Below are 19,489 nucleotides of genomic sequence, written 5' to 3' on the forward strand. Positions count from 1 at the left end.
ATTAGTTCTCGAGTTATGAAGAAATTTGTATTTCTTTTGTATGGGAGCCCCCCTCCCTCTTAGTGGGGGAGAAGTCTCTAATCATCATAAGAACCTTCCCTGGCCCCAAAAACCCCTATATGCGAATTTTCACGCCGATCGGTACAGTAGTTTTCGATTCTATACGGAACATAGGGACAGACAGACAGATAAGGGAACTGGGGGGAAAATGAACACCCTTAGCAATGTTGACATTTGCTTCCCCAGGAACCAACCAAATTCTGAACGCACTACATGAATTGAAAGCTGGATTCATATTCCACGTAGCAAAATATAAAGATGTTTGAAAAAGGACGATTTGTCATGAAAAATTCCTTATTTTCGAAAGTGTCACATTCGAGCCTGATTTTTTTCGTGTGAGTAAAATGAACATGCAGTGAGGGCAAAATGAACATGTCATATAAAACTAAAGTTAACATGCAGTTTGGATAAATTAAACATTATTTTACCTTATCATTGATCTACATAAGCTGTAGACATTCAACAAGGCTGCTAAAATTAAAATACGACTCCACAAAGTTAACATAATGTATCTTCGCCACGTTCATATAATGCTTGACTTTCAACTCGCTTCATCGGTCATTTTCCGTCATTTTTCGAGAGACTCGATCATTTTTATTGATTGAATTGTAATTAGGTCCTGGCTGCTGATATATGGAAAATAAAACATCATTATACGCATTGTTCATTTTTCCCTCATAGTGAAGTGTTCATTTTGCCCCCAAAACACCAATTGTTTTCTAGTGTTTATTATAAACAAACAGTTGATAAAAATATTTGGAATTTTCGACAGATCCGCAGGACAGTGATAAGCAAACAACACAAAATGATACTAATAGTCGAAATTTAATTTGTTTCGCCAAAAAAGCTTATATACTATTAGTGGAAATTACCATCGGCGTCAGATTTCAGCAAATATTTTTTACTTTTTCCATTTTTTTTACATTAGAAAGCTTATGATCACCACATATTGTCTCAAACAGCTTGAAATACTTCTAGGTGAAGATACCTATTGCTCTGGTACAGATTTTAATCGGTTTACTGGGAATTTGGCTACCTGTTCATTTTACCCCCCCCCCCCCCCCTGTTCATTTTACCCACAGTTCCCCTATCCATTTTATAGGTATATATTGGTCAGAAATAATGTCACAAATTAAGTTTGTATGCGGTTTAATCACCAAAATAATAGTACAGCCCGGACTCGATTATCCGAGTGTTCACTTTTATCTTCAGCACGGATAATCGAATCACCCAACCAATCCTTTAACAATTGATACCATTACCTGCCTTACTCGCTGATAAAAATACATGAGAAAGGAATTTTATACCTTTAGGGAGGTGAATCAGTATTTGTCATGCTAGAATCATTATCTAACGTGAAAACTATGACATTTTTGTTTAAAATAAATTATTTTAAAAAAATGTTTTTTTTTTCACGCTGCTAAGGCCTCCAGGGCCCCATCTGGCTACGTGGCTGCTCGGTATACGCTGTATGCAATATACATCTGCACCAAGATATGTCTAAAACGAAAGTATAGGCATGCGAAAATCTGTATCTTTACGAACAGAACGGGTGCACTACTGGCCCTCAAGTCCCCTAAATGTGCATCCAAATTAGTTTGGGATTGCAGCACAACGTTAATGGAGGGCAATGAGCTTGCTGACAGCCTAGCGAAACAAGGATCTATCCAGCAGTTCATTGGTCCCGAACCGTTTCTGAGCACATCCATATGCACCATAAAAGACGAATTACAAACCTGGGAAAAGCTAGAAATAGCATCAACTTGGTATCAAGCGCAAGGCTGTAGACAAGCTAAGCAGTTTATCTACCCAGACCCTGCAGTAGTTAAAAAACTACTTATCTTAACGCGTAGTGAACTGCGCTCAATCACGGGACTCCTCACCGAACATTGTCCCTCTCTTTATCATTTAAATACTCAGTTGATTTTAATAAAACTTCCCCAAAAACCATTTATTCGATACTAAAATTATTAAAATCAATTGAGCGGTTGCGGAGAAAATCATGCCATATAATTTCCACACTTTTGTCTATAATTTTTAAACGAAAAGTCGTATTGCAAAACATACACGGGTAGAAATTTGATCTCCAAAACGAGCAAAATGACTCATGATTCCCGGTTTCTAGCTCATGATTTATGAAAATACACCATGAATAAAAATCATGATATCATGAGCTTTTTGCAGAACAACACAACGCAAAATCATGAACTATAATTCATGATTTTGTGTTGTCTGATATGGCAGTTCAGTCATGATTTGACATGAACTGACATTTCATGATTTTATGATTCCATTCATGGCATCGGAATCAAATTTCTTTCCGTGTAGTACAAATTTTTGAGTTGAAAAATTGTACAATGCTATTTACTGCAAATGAAATGATTAATATACTGTTTTTAGTGTGTCCCCAGAAGATGTGAAAAAGCCAGTGAGTAGCCAGCAGGGTAGCTCGAAATATCCGAACAACTGAGACTTTAAACACAGAGAACAGACTACCAGGTAATCGACAAAAAGTGTGTAAAAGGTTTTTATGTAATCTACGAGTAGAGTCAATAGAGCAGCCCTCGAGCAGTAAGTGGAAAACTAAATCTTGATGTCGTTGCCATCGCTGCTATGTAACTCCAGCACAAAGAAATGTTGATACAGGTACATAGATATTTTTTGATGCGTTTGGCAAACTATTTCTGGAGGGCGCCACCGACAGATTTTACACACAAAAAATCGATTACTTCCTTCGAGCCTGTTAATCTGTTCTCTGTGCTTTAAATTCGTATTTCATTTCAACAAAAAACGTCGATCATAATAAGCAAACATCTATACATAAAATGAAAATAGAAACTAACTCCACTCCCAGCAATATCATCAACTATTCCTACAACTGATAATCCATCTTCGCACTTCCCATAGGTATATCCAAGTTTTGTCCGAAAGCTTCCATTCAGCATGAGCTGTAGAGATCGTTGTCTTGCGTGCAAAAGCTGCTGCTCGTTGGCACTAGACAACACAGTTCCCTTCTTCGCAGCTGCCACAGGAAGGAAACGATAAAAAGTTTACCAAATGAATAAGAAAAATATAACCATTTTCCACCTTCAGCGGCAGCCGTCACTGGAAAAGACGATGCATAAATTATCACGTTTCTCATGTCTGCCCTCCCACCGATAATCGAAGGCGAAGGCAAACGAAGGGAATAACCGTCTGCTGCGGCGATGATGATGATGACGACGATGAAATATCCCATCTGTTCGATTCGAACCAGTTCGAAGATAAACGGAAGGATAACGATTGAGTTTTGTCAGCAAAAGTTAGGTGTCCGATGCGTTTACATCATTTAGGTACCTAGCAGCGTCGTACAGTTTTTTTTTATAAAACTAAAAGCTTGAAGCAAGGCGTGTTTTTCTGGCAGAAAACCATTAATTTTGATAACACGTGCGATACTAGCACGTAGAAAGCAACATACGGCGTGGTTCTTCACAATTGTTCCTCCTTTCGTATGTAGGTTTTTCTACTTTCGTGAATCTTTTTCTCAAACAAATGGAGTAAAACAGAGTAAAAACGATCTAAATATGAGCATGATTGTGATGAACTGCAGTGAACGGTCGGTTAAAAATTAGGTTCTATGTTGCAACGAGAATCACAATCATCACTGCATTCACAAGGAGTGGCTCCAAAAAATTCTCAACATAGTCGCATAAGGTAAGACCTAGTTGCAACTATTTTTGCTAAAAGCGTTCAAAGCTTGAGTTTGTGCCCACGAAAAGGATTCTGAGCAATCTTAATCAAAATCTAGTTTATTTCAACTCTGACTAAGTAAAGTTTAAATATATGTACCATCTCTATTCGTTCGGATTCATTCATGTGAACTAAACTAGTGATTTTGATTAAATTTCATATACGCTGAATTGCAAGTCGAGATAATTAATATTCTGCCTAGCGCAACAATTCCCATTTCAATTTGCAAACATTGATAACGCAATTAACTATCAATTAAATGCGTAATATCAATATTCCTATCACCTGGAGACATTCCGATATACATTTATGCAAATGCTACTGATTGGGCTGTTGTTTTTGCTCTAGGGATTGCTGTTCAATCTAATGTTGTCATATATCATATAAGCAACTAAGCCTAATTGATGGTGCAAGCCATATGCGCCGTGCTCTGTGACGTATTTAACCACTAATGATTGCGTGCAATCACGTTTCATCCCGATCAGGAGGGCATAACAAAATTATAACTGATCCTGTTATTTTTCGACCGATTTTTTGCTAACAACGGCTGTTATAATTTAGCTACTGCAAGTGGTTAAAATAACTCAAATTCTAACAAAACTGCTTAGCAGTGATAGCAAAAATATAACAATGTTTGTTATGTTTTGAACAAAATTATATCAAATTTTGTTACCATATTTCTAACAAATTCTGTTATAATTTTGATAAAACAAAAACTTCTTTACCTCTGTCTACTATATCGACATTTCCCCACCAATTGTCAAAAATAGTACAAGTATTTATCGGGAACATTTACAAATAGCAACAGAAAAAAATCTTCACACATTTTTTCAATTTCAAAAATCGCACCCTTTCAGTCGGAATTGAACTCATGACATACCGCACACGATGCTATCGTCTTAACCACTGTGCCAGAACTACTCTTGAATGCAGGTAGTTTAAATGCTCATATGATTTGACCGATAGCTTATTCTGTCAGTTGTCAGTTTTTGCTGTTCGAGCTGTCTATAAATAGATCTCTTTTGGTACGAGACCGTGATCAAGAAAAAGAAATCGAATCCGTTTTTTCAGTGTTGCACCGTTCTGACAGTGTTGGTCGAAGTGCTTTCAAATACACCAGAAAATAAATTGAAGTGAACCTGTCCATTCAAACTTTTTTTTAAATAAGTTTTATATTTCAGTTTTATATTTTATATTTTTTTGATTCTATAAATGTTGTTGATGATTTTGGTAGGAACCAACCACAGTAAAGATTAAAAACAATTATGAACCTAATTATTTTAGTGATGCGTGGAAGAAAATATTTCTCAATTGTACGAGGTTTTGTTAGTAAAGGATTGGAGAAAACACTTGTTGCTATTAAATTTTGTAAACAAGACGTAAACCGAGAAAAAAACTAAAACATTTTATTTTATCGTTAATTATTTTTTTCATAATGTGTTTGCTCGATTACGTTTTGTTCCAAGCATCTACCAACAAAATAAAAGTTTGAGAGATTTTCTTTTTAATCCTAATTCGTTGTTAGAACCTAATAAAGTGCAGAAAATACATAAAAGATGGCTTAACAGGAGCGGCATTTTGCATCGAGTATATTTCTAACTGCAATAGTTTATGTTTTCATTTTATACACTTGCTGTTGTCGGATGCTTAAAAAATTGTTATCCAAACAAACAAAAAAAGTCTAGAATTGACGACAAAATTTTCTTAATGCAAAATTGATAGATATAAGAATTGGCTACATGTAATCATTATTTCGTTCCGATGCACTGAAACTGAACACTGAAAACTGAACAACTGAATAGGACTTAGATTGCAATTTGCAATTGCACTTGAAATTATACACGAAATTTCACTTTGAATTTCATTTGAAATTGCATGTCAAATGGACATGGTATTGGATTTGATATTGGACCAAAAATTTAAACTTGAAATTGGACAATAAATTCAAATCAAATTTAGAATTCAAATTGAATTCAAAATGAACATGAAATTTGACTTGAAATAGTACTTGAAATTTTATTTGAAGTTAGGCTGGCATTGCATGTAAAATTTGGCTTGAAATCAGATTTGAAATTACACATAAAATTTGCGTTAAATTTTAAAGAAAAGGTATGGCACGTTCCCCATTGTGTGTCCCGGGTACACCAGTGATTATATGTAACATTTTTAGTAGTGGCCAAAGCCCCAATTCTCCTATATAACTCAATGAGTTATAACTATCAGAATCTGTTACAAACTTGAAATTTCTGTTTTCACTTCCTGATCAGTTTATTTCCGATTTGTAACACAATGTGTTATAAATATCAGAATGTGTTATAAATTTGATGTTATCTTGTTATGCCCTCCTGATCGGGATTGCAAGATACCTAATTAGAAGCTGGCAAAAGTTTAGAAGATTGTCTATCGCCGGTATCGATTTCATGACACTAACAGACATACAACCTAATTGCATTCAGGAAAACTATGTGGAATTTTTGTTCTTTAATACATGTTTGGATGTATTAATGTGAATAAAAATTTATACAAAATACTACAAAAACTTGCTTATATTTTTATATCAGTTGATAGAATAATATTTACTGAATATTAGCGAGTATTTTGGTTTTAATGGATCGCTACTGAATTTCAGTTATAGTCGCGAGAAATGATGAAGTCGCTGCGGCTAAATTGGGCCCATTTTCTATAGTGGTGTCTATGTTCTTTAAATCCGACCGGCCGAAATAGCCTGCACAGGTATTAGATGCTTTTCAAAAACAGATCAAAAGAGAGACCGATGGATAACGTGTCGGTATAGCCTATATAGCCGGCTCTTTGAAGATAACTAGTTCTACAGTGACGACAGCTTACTGCTGGCGCGAGTGTATCATTGAATCGTACATATACGCTAGCACCAGAAGTAAGTGGTTGTCACTCAAATACTAGCTATGTTAACACGATAGAAGAGTTTCAGGAGTAACTGCCTCACACATTGGTAGTAGTGCAAATAGAGCACCATATGCTGAAATTAAAAACGAAATTCTGCAAGTGCTAGTGAATGAAAATTGATTTATATTTACGTATCAGAAGAGAATTTTTGTGTTCTTCCGTGATGAAAAGAAGTACCTAGAATTGTTCTGTGACATCATATTCACAGCTGTATAGTTGCTAGACTAAGTAAACGTGATCATAATTGTGTGTTTTCTAAACCAAGAGCGAATACGCGTAAGCGATTGCTGCTTTTTCAGTCTGATTACGTGCCAGTGGAAAAATAGTGCTTTGATGTTTATTGATTAAAATTTAGCAAATTACTTATATTTTTATGAAAATAGTTATAACACATTAATGCTTATGAGTGCAACATTCGTTTCAGTATTGTTATATAGCGGCGAAGTTTTTATTTGGGAAAACGCAGCAAAAAAAGGTAATGTATGCCGAATTTAGAAGTGTGCTGGAAATACCCTCCCGTACCCTAATCTTTCTTGTCAACGTGTTATCTGGTCGAGTTCGAAGTCAGGTGTTAAGCAATAAATTGAGGTTCATATAAGGATTTAATAAATTTAATTGTGACCTCTAATACCATACAACAATTACGACATTTTGCGTAATACACAGGTCGTTTACATAGTGGCTAAGTTTTAAATATCTAATATTAATTTAAGATAGTGTTTTTTTAGTCTGCGCCCAATTATTGCAAAAGGGCCTACGAAGCCTACAAATAGCCAACAAAGATGAAATAATGGCACACAAAACTAATTACCGTGGGAAATGAACATACCCGGCATACTCTCTTATAATTGCAAAATTACCCTTGGTCCAAAAAAAGTATGCTCCACTTGCCGAATTGATTAAATTTATTGCATTTCTCCGAGCCGAGCAACAAATCATAAAGCCGCAAACATCAAGTGGCTGCCCTTCCTGCCAGTTTCCCTTCAATAACAAAGCCACTCGTATAAAACCGTCCGAGCCCGAGGGTGGTGGGTAAAAAGCATTACTTCCAGGAGCAAGCAGCAGGTGTGACCTTTTTACTGCTGCTTCCGGGACATCGTTAAATAATGGCACCGTTTTTTGCACTTCCTGTCTATCTACAGCTGCCAATTAGGGTTTCGCTTCCGTTTTCCGTTGGCATCCTTGGCTCGGAAGAGCGTTGGTTTTTCATGTACCTATTTTTGGTACGATAGCTGCAGCAATGGCCTACGGATGTGTGAATGTTTGCTTAACTAACGGAATCAACATTACCGACACCGACACCCGACGTTAACAAGCGCACCGCAGCAGTTTGGTAGCTTAAGTGAGATAATAATAAAAGTGTCTCGTTATATCCTAACCTAACTAACGAACCACGGCTTCGCACGGTGCGGGACGCGGAACTAAGCACGAGCAGATTTCGTGGTCAACGTCGACCAGCCAAAAGCTTAATTTAATTGAAATAAATAATGAACTTGATTAGAATCTTACAAATGTCTTTGAATGTCACAAGAAATATAGATGAAATATTTATGAAGATAAATCATACGGTTTAACGAAGAATGCAGCTGACAAGCAATATATTACAAATGGGCTAGATTGCTAAAGCAAACAGTCTTGTTGTACCGGCTACAATGAAATTCTAATAATTTTGATAAACTAACACTTGAGACACAATAAAGGGCAAACACGAAATTATTACAACTGCACAAAAAAAAATTTCTACTTGGTAGAGATTAACCTCATTTGGCATAGTTTCTCTTTAAAATGTATTGTTAAAATCTTGTGGTTTTCGTAGTTGTGATTTTGTTTCGCCGATGGAAACGAGTCAAAAATTTTGTACGCTCATACGAAAAATCCGGAGCTATCTCATCGTGCTTTGCAAAAAAAAAACCTGAAGATCTGTAATTCAATGTTGAAAAGGTACTAGAGTCAATTTGCATTAAATTACAAATTAGAAGCTGGAAGGCAACCAGGAACAGCTTTCAGGAAGCCGGTGGTGGCAAAGGTCAAGGCTAATTTCACCCGAAATCCCAATATTTCAACACACGATGTTGCCGAGAAGATCGGAGTTTCACAAAACTACGTCCAAAAAATCAAGGCAAAAGCTGGCTTTCATGCATATAAAGTTCCAAACTGCAAAACTTGCAAATTGCCGGCAAACTGTTGGCAAAGTGCCAAAATCTGCTCTGCGAAAGCTTTACACAAAGATGTTGACCAGATATAGGGTACCCAACGTATTTTGCAGCCCCTCAGGAGCTGTACATAATTTGGACACTTACAGCAAAATCAAATGCAAGTGTCCAAATTATGTACAGCTGCTGATGGGGTCCAAAATAGGTAGATTACCCTAGTTGCTGTGTGACGGATAACGAACCAGTTACGTCAAAGCTGACTTCCAACAAATCGCACGATAGAAATTTTACACAGGAAAAGTCAAGTTCAAAATGGATAATCGTTTTAAAGAGAAGAAAAAGTATGATATTCACATCAAATATATCTCATTTGACAGGCTATTTACACCTGTGGCAATCGAAGTAATATTTTCGTTACAAAAGGTACCATCAATAGTGAAATTTACAAGACTAAGTACCTACAAAAACGTCTTTTGTCATCTTTAGAGCACCACATTGAAAAATTGCTATTTTGGCGGCTTGCATAATTTTTGCATTTTGTTACCAAGCACATTAACCCACCGAACTACCCTGAACTACGTTCAATTGCAACCTATTGGGCCATGATGAAGCGGGACGAACTCAGAAAGACTAAAGAGAAAGTAAAAAATACAAACGACATTCTAAGAATTCTTGAGAATCTCTTATGGTCAGCGATAAGCAAAAGTGTCGAATATTTTATCAAACAACCTACTAATTAATCTAACACTGTGCTGCAAATTTAGTTTTGATCCGATAAGTACAAAAGAATTGATAGTAAATTTATCGTGTTGCAATAATTTCGTGTTCGTCCTTTATGTGCCAATAAATAAATACCGTAAATGGTTGGATAATGCGTTAAACAGACCCCATAGCGGTCCTTAGTCTCTTATCCAGTAACTGCTATCCCTACCCCCACGTGGTACCAGCCGGAATACGAGCAACCTTAGCGGAGATCGGTTAGCCAATCCGGTCGAAACTACCCAGGTAACCAATAAGCATTAGTATAAGCAATAAATCAATCGTTTATTAGCATCCCTGGCGACAGGGTACTACACGATCAGTTAGAACCCTGAAAGTTTGGCATCGTGGCACTGCAGAAGATCTGTCGCAAAGGCGAGAAGGTGTGGAGGATCCGTGGCGGCAAAGCCCAATTTTTCCACAGCGGTGGAGCGACCAACGAGCTGGGAACGGGCTTCGTAGTATTGGGCAAAATGCAGGATCGCGTAATGGACTGGAAAGCGTCCAATGAAAGGATGTGCGGGTTGAGGATAAAAGGCCGTTTCTTCAACTGCACCATCATAAAAGTGCATTGTCCACACGAAGGTAGACCCGACGACGAGAAGGAAGCATTCCATGCGCAGCTGGAGGCAACGTACGATAGCCCTTTTTTACGAGTAGGAAAATCTGCTGAGCACCGTAGAAGATATGGTAGTATCAGACACCTGAGAAGACAACTCTTAGGTATCCCGACCCCCCTAATGGGGCGTGAGGATCCAAACCCACTAAAACCCTACTCGAGTCTTCATTCTCAATCCCCCTGGCACCACCTTATCGGTATTACTTCAGGGAGGGGCTATTGTACTTAACTCACTCTAACTACTGGACTATGGTAGTAAGGCTGTTTATTCGCCGTTGATCAGCTCTCCAGCGGTTTTGTAGCTCAAGTGCAATCTGGGTAGCAGCCGCATTGACCGCTACCTAGACGTCCGAGCTAGAACACATTTCTTGGATTAAGTTATCCGGACTAACGTCCTGTCCGCTCACTGCCATCATGTTGCTTCTAGCGCCCGCGAAACGAGGGAATATGAAGAAAGCATGTTCTGCAGTTTCTCCAACATCCATGCATTTAGGACACGCGGGGACTCCACATGCCCAAACTTGTGCAGATATTGTCTAAAACAACCGTGCCCTGACAGAATCTGTGTCAGATGGAAGTTGACTTCGCCCTGGTGCCTGTTGACCCATCCGGATAGTTCCGGGATAAGTCGATGTGTCCACCGGCCTTTTGTGGCATCAGACCATGCCCGCTGCCATATGGTCATCGAGGCCGATCTTGTGGTACTCCGTATGCCTCTAGCACTACGTTGGTTGAAACACTCTACGTCCTCGCTGATGATGATGCCAATAGGCATCATACCCGCTAAGACGCAGATTGCGTCATGTGAAACTGTGCGATAGGCACTCGCCACTCCTAAGCACATGAGACGATAGATACTTTCCAGCTTATCTAGGTAGCTTTTGGTTCCTAACGACGATGACCACACTGGCTCGCCATAACTAAGTATGGACTGGACCACATTGGCTACTAGCTTTCGCTATTCGCTTGCTACCATATACCTCAGAGCTATTAGACATCATACGATCCAATGCCGAAATAATCGACGTGGATCCCGAATTTAAGCTTATCGTCGACCATGACTTGGAGGAGTTTTAAAGACCGCGTTGACGAAATAGTGCAGTCCCCGACGCTGATATTTGCTTGCTGCACCGACTTGTGGTTGTAACCTCCGTTTCGGGATGCGCTAGTTTCCTGGAGCGCATCCAATCTTCAACAATACGTATAGAGTAGGCAGCCGCCCTAGTAGCACAGTTATTATAAACCAGTTGTGGCAACCGATATGTGACCAATTTTTGGTCATAAATGAGTTGTTGCAACTAAAAGTGCTAAATGTGTACTGCTTGGGCGTCAACTCAACCTCTCTGATAGATTCACTTTAGACTTCCAAGGTGATGTCGTCCTTAAAGCCGACAATCACCACCCCTACCGGGAATTTCAGCTTCAACACCTCGTCATACATGACGTTTCACAACACCGGGCCCGGTATGGAACCTTGCGGCACCCCTGCGCTGATTGGAACGCGCTTCTGACCCATGTTGTAACATGTCCATGTTGTAACATAGCACACGATTCTGGAAATAATTTTCCAGAATACTGTACAGCGACTTCGGCACTTGGACGTTCTGAAGCTAGTTGGCTATGGAGTCCCAACTAGCGCTATTAGACGCATTTCTCACGTCGAGCGTGACAACTGCGCGATAGCGGGTACCCGTGCACTGGATTGCTACCTCGCCTGTCGTAGTGACAGACAAGATGGCATCCACCGTAGATTTGCCTTTACGGAAGCCGAATTGGTTCCTTGGCAGACCGTTTGTATCCTCCGTGTACTGTACGAGTCTGTTAAGGATAACCCTCTCCAGCACCTTGCCGGCAGTATCGAGTAGACAGATCGACCTACATGACGAGGGGACACCCACTGGTTTTCCCGGCTTCGGCAATAGGACTAAGCACTGTCGCTTCCATCTGCCCGGGAAATGGCCATCTTCCAGGCATCTACTCATAACTGCCTCGAATAATTCGGGAGCCTCGAAAATAGCCGCTTTAATGGTAAAATTCGGGATTCCGTCTGATCCCGGCGCCTTGCTCACCTTTAGGGATTTAACGATCTCAATGAGTTCCTCGTTCGTAACCGCTGCTTCCTCTGCGACCTCTAAACCGCCGTCGCCCACGCCCACGAGGTCGACCATCTTACGCTATGGTCTGAGATACTGGAACGTTGGCCGTGGAATCACTCAGCAGCCCGAGGCAAGGGCCTTGGCTCGTGTCGTGGAAAGAGGCCCCCGATGATCCGCTTCAGCGTCTCTGGTGATCGCACTGCGGTCGCCATCACGCCCTTGGTCTTTGCCATTACGACCCTGTAGGCATCACCCCACGTGAGGCTCGTTTACAAGCTTTTATTCCACTCTTAAGCGCTGCGCGTGCAGCAACCAGTGCTACTCGATATTCAGCCCTACCTTCGTCCGAACGAGCTCTTTGCATAATTCTCCTCACACGAAGGCACGGTCTGCGGTGTTCCGCAATTTCATCTGTACACCAGTAAGCCGGTGACCTCCCATACCAAGGTCGGTCTTTCCTAGGCATGTTGGCGTCACACGCTCGCGACAGTACCTCAACCAAATGATCAGCGTTTGGATCGAGCATACCGCGATTACCGCACTCTTTCCGGATTTCACAAACACTTCGGGATCGAAGTATGATGTCTTCCATCCACGGGTGGTTGGAGTGTCGGCTCTACCCGCCACCTGCCGCCTTGTTATCTGACCGACACCATAGTGGCCTCATAGCCTGCACACCGACACGTACAATAACGGCCAGCGATGCATCAACTTCGCAGCTTTCCGAAGCTTTGTGGTCAGAAGCACTTTCTTTCCCCACAAAGCCACCTGGAGATCACCTGACCAACGAACTACAAACCAAATCGACCATATTCTCATCGAGGGTCGGTTTTTCTCGAAGATCACCTACGTACGCTCCCTACGGGGTGCGGATATGCACTCGGACCATTACCTAGCAGTAGTACACGTGAGCTCAAAATTATCGACGGTTTATACCTCGCGACAAATCCGCCCTCCTCGGTTAAACATTCGGCAACTAAACAACCCGCCAGTTGCCGAAAACTACGCGCGCGTACTGGTTGAAGCTCTGCCTACCTCTGTGGAGCTAGATGCTTCAAGTATGATACGTTCGGCCGTCAACGAGGCCGTAACCGCGGTGCTAGGAGTGGAAACCTCGAGTGCACGAGATGATTGGTTTGAAGGGGAATGCCCAACAAGCGATAGAGAGGAAAAAAGAACGTGGAAAAATTATCTAAGCATATCTACTAGAGACAATGAGGCCAAGTATCGGCGAGCGCAGAATGATTTGATCACGACCCTGAGGAGGAAAAAGCGCCAGAAGTAGGACAGAGATCGTGAGGAGCTTGTACAACTATTCCGGGCTAATGACACGCGCACGTTTTGCGAGAATGTTAACCAAATTTCTAAGGGCTACACACCTAAACCTGACATGTGTAGGGACGAGGGAGGGGATCTAATCACAAAGGAGCGTGAGGTGGTCGACTGGCGGAAGCAGTATTTCGATAACTACCTCAACGGCGATATACCCTACTAGCACAGTTGTTATAAAGCGGTTGTGACAACTGATTTAGAACCAATTTCAATCGTAAATTAGTTTCTTCAACTAAAAGCGCCAAAAGTGTGCTGCTTGGGTAGCAGCAGGAGACGCAATGGAAGTTAACCTCGGAGTGTCTACAAACGACAAAAGCGTGCCGGCTCCTCATCTCGAAGATATCCGGCGAGAAATTCGTCAGCTGGAGAATAATAGAGCCGCCGGAAAGGACCGACTCCCGGCAGAGCTCTGTAAAAATGGCAAAGAACCGCTAGCAACGGCACTTCATTGGATAATTTCTAGGATTTGGGAGGAGGAGAAACCACCGGAGAAGTGGATGGAAGGTTTAGTTTGTCCCATCTACAAAAAGGGCGACCGACTAGATTGCTGTAATTACCGCGGCATCACGTTGGTCAACGCCGCCTACAAGGTGCTCTCACAGATTTTGTTACGTCGTCTATCCCCAATAACAAGAGAATTCGCAGGGCAGTATCAGGCGGGCTTTATGGGGGCCCGTGCTACTACGGATCAAATTTTTACTCTCCGACAAATCCTCCAGAAATGCCGAGAGTATAACGTGCCCACGCGTCATATTTTCGAGGACTTCAGGGCAGCATACGATACAGTTGAACAGCTACGGCAGATAATGCACGAGTACGGTTTTTCGGACAATCTGACGCGGCTGATCAAAGCTGCGCTGGAGCGAGTGATGTGCTACGTGCGCGTTTCGAGAACATTCTCGAGTCCTTTCGAACCGCACAGAGGATTGCGGCAAGGGGATGGACTGTTCTGTATGTTATTCAATATCGCTATTGAAGATGTGATCCGGCGAGCGGGCTTCGAAACGAGAGGAAGCAATGTACGTAACGACTAAAGACTAAAAACGGAGGCTAAGAGGATAGGGTTACCCGATCAGGAGGGCATAACAAGATAACATCAAATTTATAACACATTCTGATATTTATAACACATTGTGTTACAAATCGGAAATAAACTGATCAGGAAGTGAAAACAGAAATTTCAAGTTTGTAACAGATTCTGATAGTTATAACTCATTGAGTTATATAGGAGAATTGGGGCTTTGGCCACTACTAAAAATGTTACATATAATCACTGGTGTACCCGGGACACACAATGGGGAACGTGCCATACCTTTTCTTTAAAATTTAACGCAAATTTTATGTGTAATTTCAAATCTGATTTCAAGCCAAATTTTACATGCAATGCCAGCCTAACTTCAAATAAAATTTCAAGTACTATTTCAAGTCAAATTTCATGTTCATTTTGAATTCAATTTGAATTCTAAATTTGATTTGAATTTATTGTCCAATTTCAAGTTTAAATTTTTGGTCCAATATCAAATCCAATACCATGTCCATTTGACATGCAATTTCAAATGAAATTCAAAGTGAAATTTCGTGTATAATTTCAAGTGCAATTGCAAATTGCAATCTAAGTCCTATTCAGTTGTTCAGTTTTCAGTGTTCAGTTTCAGTGCATCGGAACGAAATAATGATTACATGTAGCCAATTCTTATATCTATCAATTTTGCATTAAGAAAATTTTGTCGTCAATTCTAGACTTTTTTTGTTTGTTTGGATAACAATTTTTTAAGCATCCGACAACAGCAAGTGTATAAAATGAAAACATAAACTATTGCAGTTAGAAATATACTCGATGCAAAATGCCGCTCCTGTTAAGCCATCTTTTATGTATTTTCTGCACTTTATTAGGTTCTAACAACGAATTAGGATTAAAAAGAAAATCTCTCAAACTTTTATTTTGTTGGTAGATGCTTGGAACAAAACGTAATCGAGCAAACACATTATGAAAAAAATAATTAACGATAAAATAAAATGTTTTAGTTTTTTTCTCGGTTTACGTCTTGTTTACAAAATTTAATAGCAACAAGTGTTTTCTCCAATCCTTTACTAACAAAACCTCGTACAATTGAGAAATATTTTCTTCCACGCATCACTAAAATAATTAGGTTCATAATTGTTTTTAATCTTTACTGTGGTTGGTTCCTACCAAAATCATCAACAACATTTATAGAATCAAAAAAATATAAAATATAAAACTGAAATATAAAACTTATTTAAAAAAAAGTTTGAATGGACAGGTTCACTTCAATTTATTTTCTGGTGTATTTGAAAGCACTTCGACCAACACTGTCAGAACGGTGCAACACTGAAAAAACGGATTCGATTTCTTTTTCTTGATCACGGTCTCGTACCAAAAGAGATCTATTTATAGACAGCTCGAACAGCAAAAACTGACAACTGACAGAATAAGCTATCGGTCAAATCATATGAGCATTTAAACTACCTGCATTCAAGAGTAGTTCTGGCACAGTGGTTAAGTCGATAGCATCGTGTGCGGTATGTCATGAGTTCAATTCCGACTGAAAGGGTGCGATTTTTGAAATTGAAAAAATGTGTGAAGATTTTTTTCTGTTGCTATTTGTAAATGTTCCCGATAAATACTTGTACTATTTTTGACAATTGGTGGGGAAATGTCGATATAGTAGACAGAGGTAAAGAAGTTTTTGTTTTATCAAAATTATAACAGAATTTGTTAGAAATATGGTAACAAAATTTGATATAATTTTGTTCAAAACATAACAAACGTTGTTATATTTTTGCTATCACTGCTAAGCAGTTTTGTTAGAATTTGAGTTATTTTAACCACTTGCAGTAGCTAAATTATAACAGCCGTTGTTAGCAAAAAATCGGTCGAAAAATAACAGGATCAGTTATAATTTTGTTATGCCCTCCTGATCGGGTACAAATCAATGCGTCGAAAACCAAATATATGGTAGTAAGAGGCAAGAGGTTCCAGAGAAAGCAACGTTTGCCTCCCACGGACATTGACTATAGATGGCGATGAACGCGTCTTTTGGACTACCATTCTCTCTCTCTCTCTCTCTCTCTCTCTCTCTCTCTCTCTCTCTCTCTCTCTCTCTCTCTACTCTCCTCTCTAGACTCTTCTTACTCTATCTCTTTTTCTGTCTAACTCTCTCTCCAAACCTTTCTGAGCGCATGCATACGTGTGCATGTCTATCAGACGTATTTCGCTTGTACATTCTCATTTTTGCAACTTTCTAAGTAATATTCTGCATCTGGAAAGTTTTTCCATATGTACAGGAACACTCTGACTGCTGCCCCTTCATTTGAAGAAGGTTTAGGTGGATAAATTGAATCGAATCTGCAGTGTCATGAAGTAAAAGAACGGTTCCTCGATATTTGCAATCATTGGAAAATAAAGCTCCTGTTAGAATAATTTTCAACAGATCTATTTGTCTGCGGTTTTCTTATTTTGTTTATTACATGTCGAGATTCGCGCATAACTAGGAAGCTCCTTCAAAAAATCGATTACCGGAAGCTCGCAATTTTCTTTGCGTGCGTGTCCCGAGGCAAGTAATACGCTTTTGAGCGACTGTGAAGAAAAAATCTGGATTGCAAGATATGTATTTAACCATTCGTGGGAAATCGTGGTCAGGCAGCCTTTTCGGTGAATTAAATGAACACAGTAGTGACCGGGATGAATCGACTGGTTTAGCGTAACTTTTTCTCTGTTGATGTGGAACCATATAAAAACTATGATACGACTTTCCGGGTGTTTTTCCGATCACGTTTGGACAACCATAAAATTTGCGGGTCATGTTTATTTTCTATAACTGACAGGCAAAATAACCAATGTCGAATGAGGTGTCCAACGGAAGAGATGAAACGTCTGAGTTGCAACAATCGAGCGCTTATAAGCATATCTTTCGAAATATGTTTTGTATTTGTTTGTTTTGTATGAACGATAGAATTAACGCAAGAGTTGCTTCTGCGTATCTACACTTTCATTTTAATGATGTACCGTAATTTGGGGGCAAATTGTTCACGGTTTTCAAGAAATTATTTATGTTTCCGTCATTTTTAGTTTATTCCATCCTCAATGTACCAACCAGTACTGATCCTAAGATCAAAAACTGTAGTGAAAATCTCTGTTGAAATATTTTCCGAAGCTCGAAAGAACCGATGAGTGTAATATTTAAAACTTACGGAATGTGAGTCATAACAATTATTTTGCATTCGTTGAAGGTTGAACAAGCACAGAGTGTACGCACGAGCTGAAAGCTTTTCGGGCACAAGCAACGCATATGTTGCTGAAAGCTTCTTTAGCAAAAAATACCAACACTACACATAAATGAAGAGGTAGAATAACAAGCACCGCCATCATAATATATAAATTCAAACTAACAATTTATAAATTATAATTTTACCGGAACATCCAGTAGCAGTAGTTTGTCTGGAAGTCATGTTGTAATCATTGAAATTTAGGACATAAAAAAAATTTATTTTAGTTACAGGGATCGCTTTCCGTTCTACATCGTAACGAGTGTTCCAAAATTTTTTAAACCATATTCGGCCTGTTGATCGAACTCGCATTTCCGACCGTGATGAAAAAAAGATATTCAAATTTATTACCCTGAAAACGATTTTAAAACCCAATACTTGACTAAACGTGAATGTTAATTTGATGGGCCGTTTGCCACTGTGGTCCTACCCATTTCTATTTTACGCTAAATCGTTTAACATTGGCCTTCTTTAGCTCCCATTGAGAACATTAAAGAGAAAATTAGCATCCATAAAACTTTGATACGACCACAAAATCCAATAATAATAGACAAGATGCAGCGTTTAGATAGCTCTAGGCCGGCCGATACGATGGTGCGGAATACTCACAGCGCCCTTCGCCACCATTCTCGTAGACCGAGGGCAGCGGAATTTCAGCTCCAGAACAAGTGTAAACGGATGCCATCACCAAGAGCAGCAACAAGGTCAACGGGTACACACTCATGTTTCAGCCTTCAGCGCGTTGATGCAGCGTTGCGGTTTGCCGAAATGTTCTCACTGTTAATCCGATGGCAATTGAGCCGATTTACAATTGATTCAATTTAAGCTTAGTTCTCGTACTTGGCGGGCACTAACATTCACTGCACTGATAAACACTTAATTTCCGTTTGAAACACTTGGTCCTATGAATATGACAGAACTTTATGGTACGTATTCGGGTACTGCTGGTGTTTCCGAATATTTGGCAAAATTTAAATTCGTATAATTTAACTTGACGCCCTGATCTACACCGATTATTTCACTGGATGCTAGCTGTTAGTGCTCTGAACTGACGACTGACGACCGTTTATGAGTAATCAATAGCTTTTATATGGGCGGCACTTTAGATTCGCGGTTTTCACACCGCACCTTATACTGGTAGTGCCACGCCATCATCACCAACCAACCAGGCCGTCTCTCTAGCGTACATGCTAGAGGATGACAGCACTAGTCGGAATACCTCTATGCCACCAATATAGCTAGCCACATATACACAATGCAGGCATGATCGGCCGGTTGATATGAATTTTGCATGCCGGGCGCAACAAATGAAAACAAAAACAACGCAACACTATTGTACAGTGCCATCCATACCTACATGGAAAGTCTACCGCTCGCTGGAATAGTGTTCTGATTAGGAGTTTTGATTTTTGAAAACTTGTTGACGTTCCGTTTCAGTCTTAATTAGTTATATGGAAATAGTAGATTGTGTTCCGAGAAACTTATCCAAAACTTGTGGAAGTTTATAATTGACAATTGCAGTATTTTAT

At 39.7% G+C, this 19,489-nt stretch overlaps 1 protein-coding gene across 2 annotated transcripts in view; it reads right to left on the minus strand.

The window, feature by feature from the left end:
- LOC128738124 (U-scoloptoxin(19)-Sm1a) overlaps positions 1–19,115 on the minus strand; it is a 40,617-nt gene extending 21,502 nt beyond the window's left edge. For both annotated transcript variants that reach the window (XM_053832997.1, XM_053832996.1), the window contains exon 1: positions 18,570–19,115. In XM_053832997.1, coding sequence (XP_053688972.1) covers positions 18,570–18,684 — 115 coding nt within the window. In that variant the 5' untranslated portion in view covers positions 18,685–19,115. The remainder of the gene's footprint in view (positions 1–18,569) is intronic.
- Positions 19,116–19,489: the final 374 nt, after the last annotated feature.

This window comes from Sabethes cyaneus, chromosome 2 (genome assembly GCF_943734655.1).
Source record: "Sabethes cyaneus chromosome 2, idSabCyanKW18_F2, whole genome shotgun sequence".
Classification (NCBI taxonomy): Eukaryota; Metazoa; Arthropoda; class Insecta; order Diptera; family Culicidae; genus Sabethes; species Sabethes cyaneus.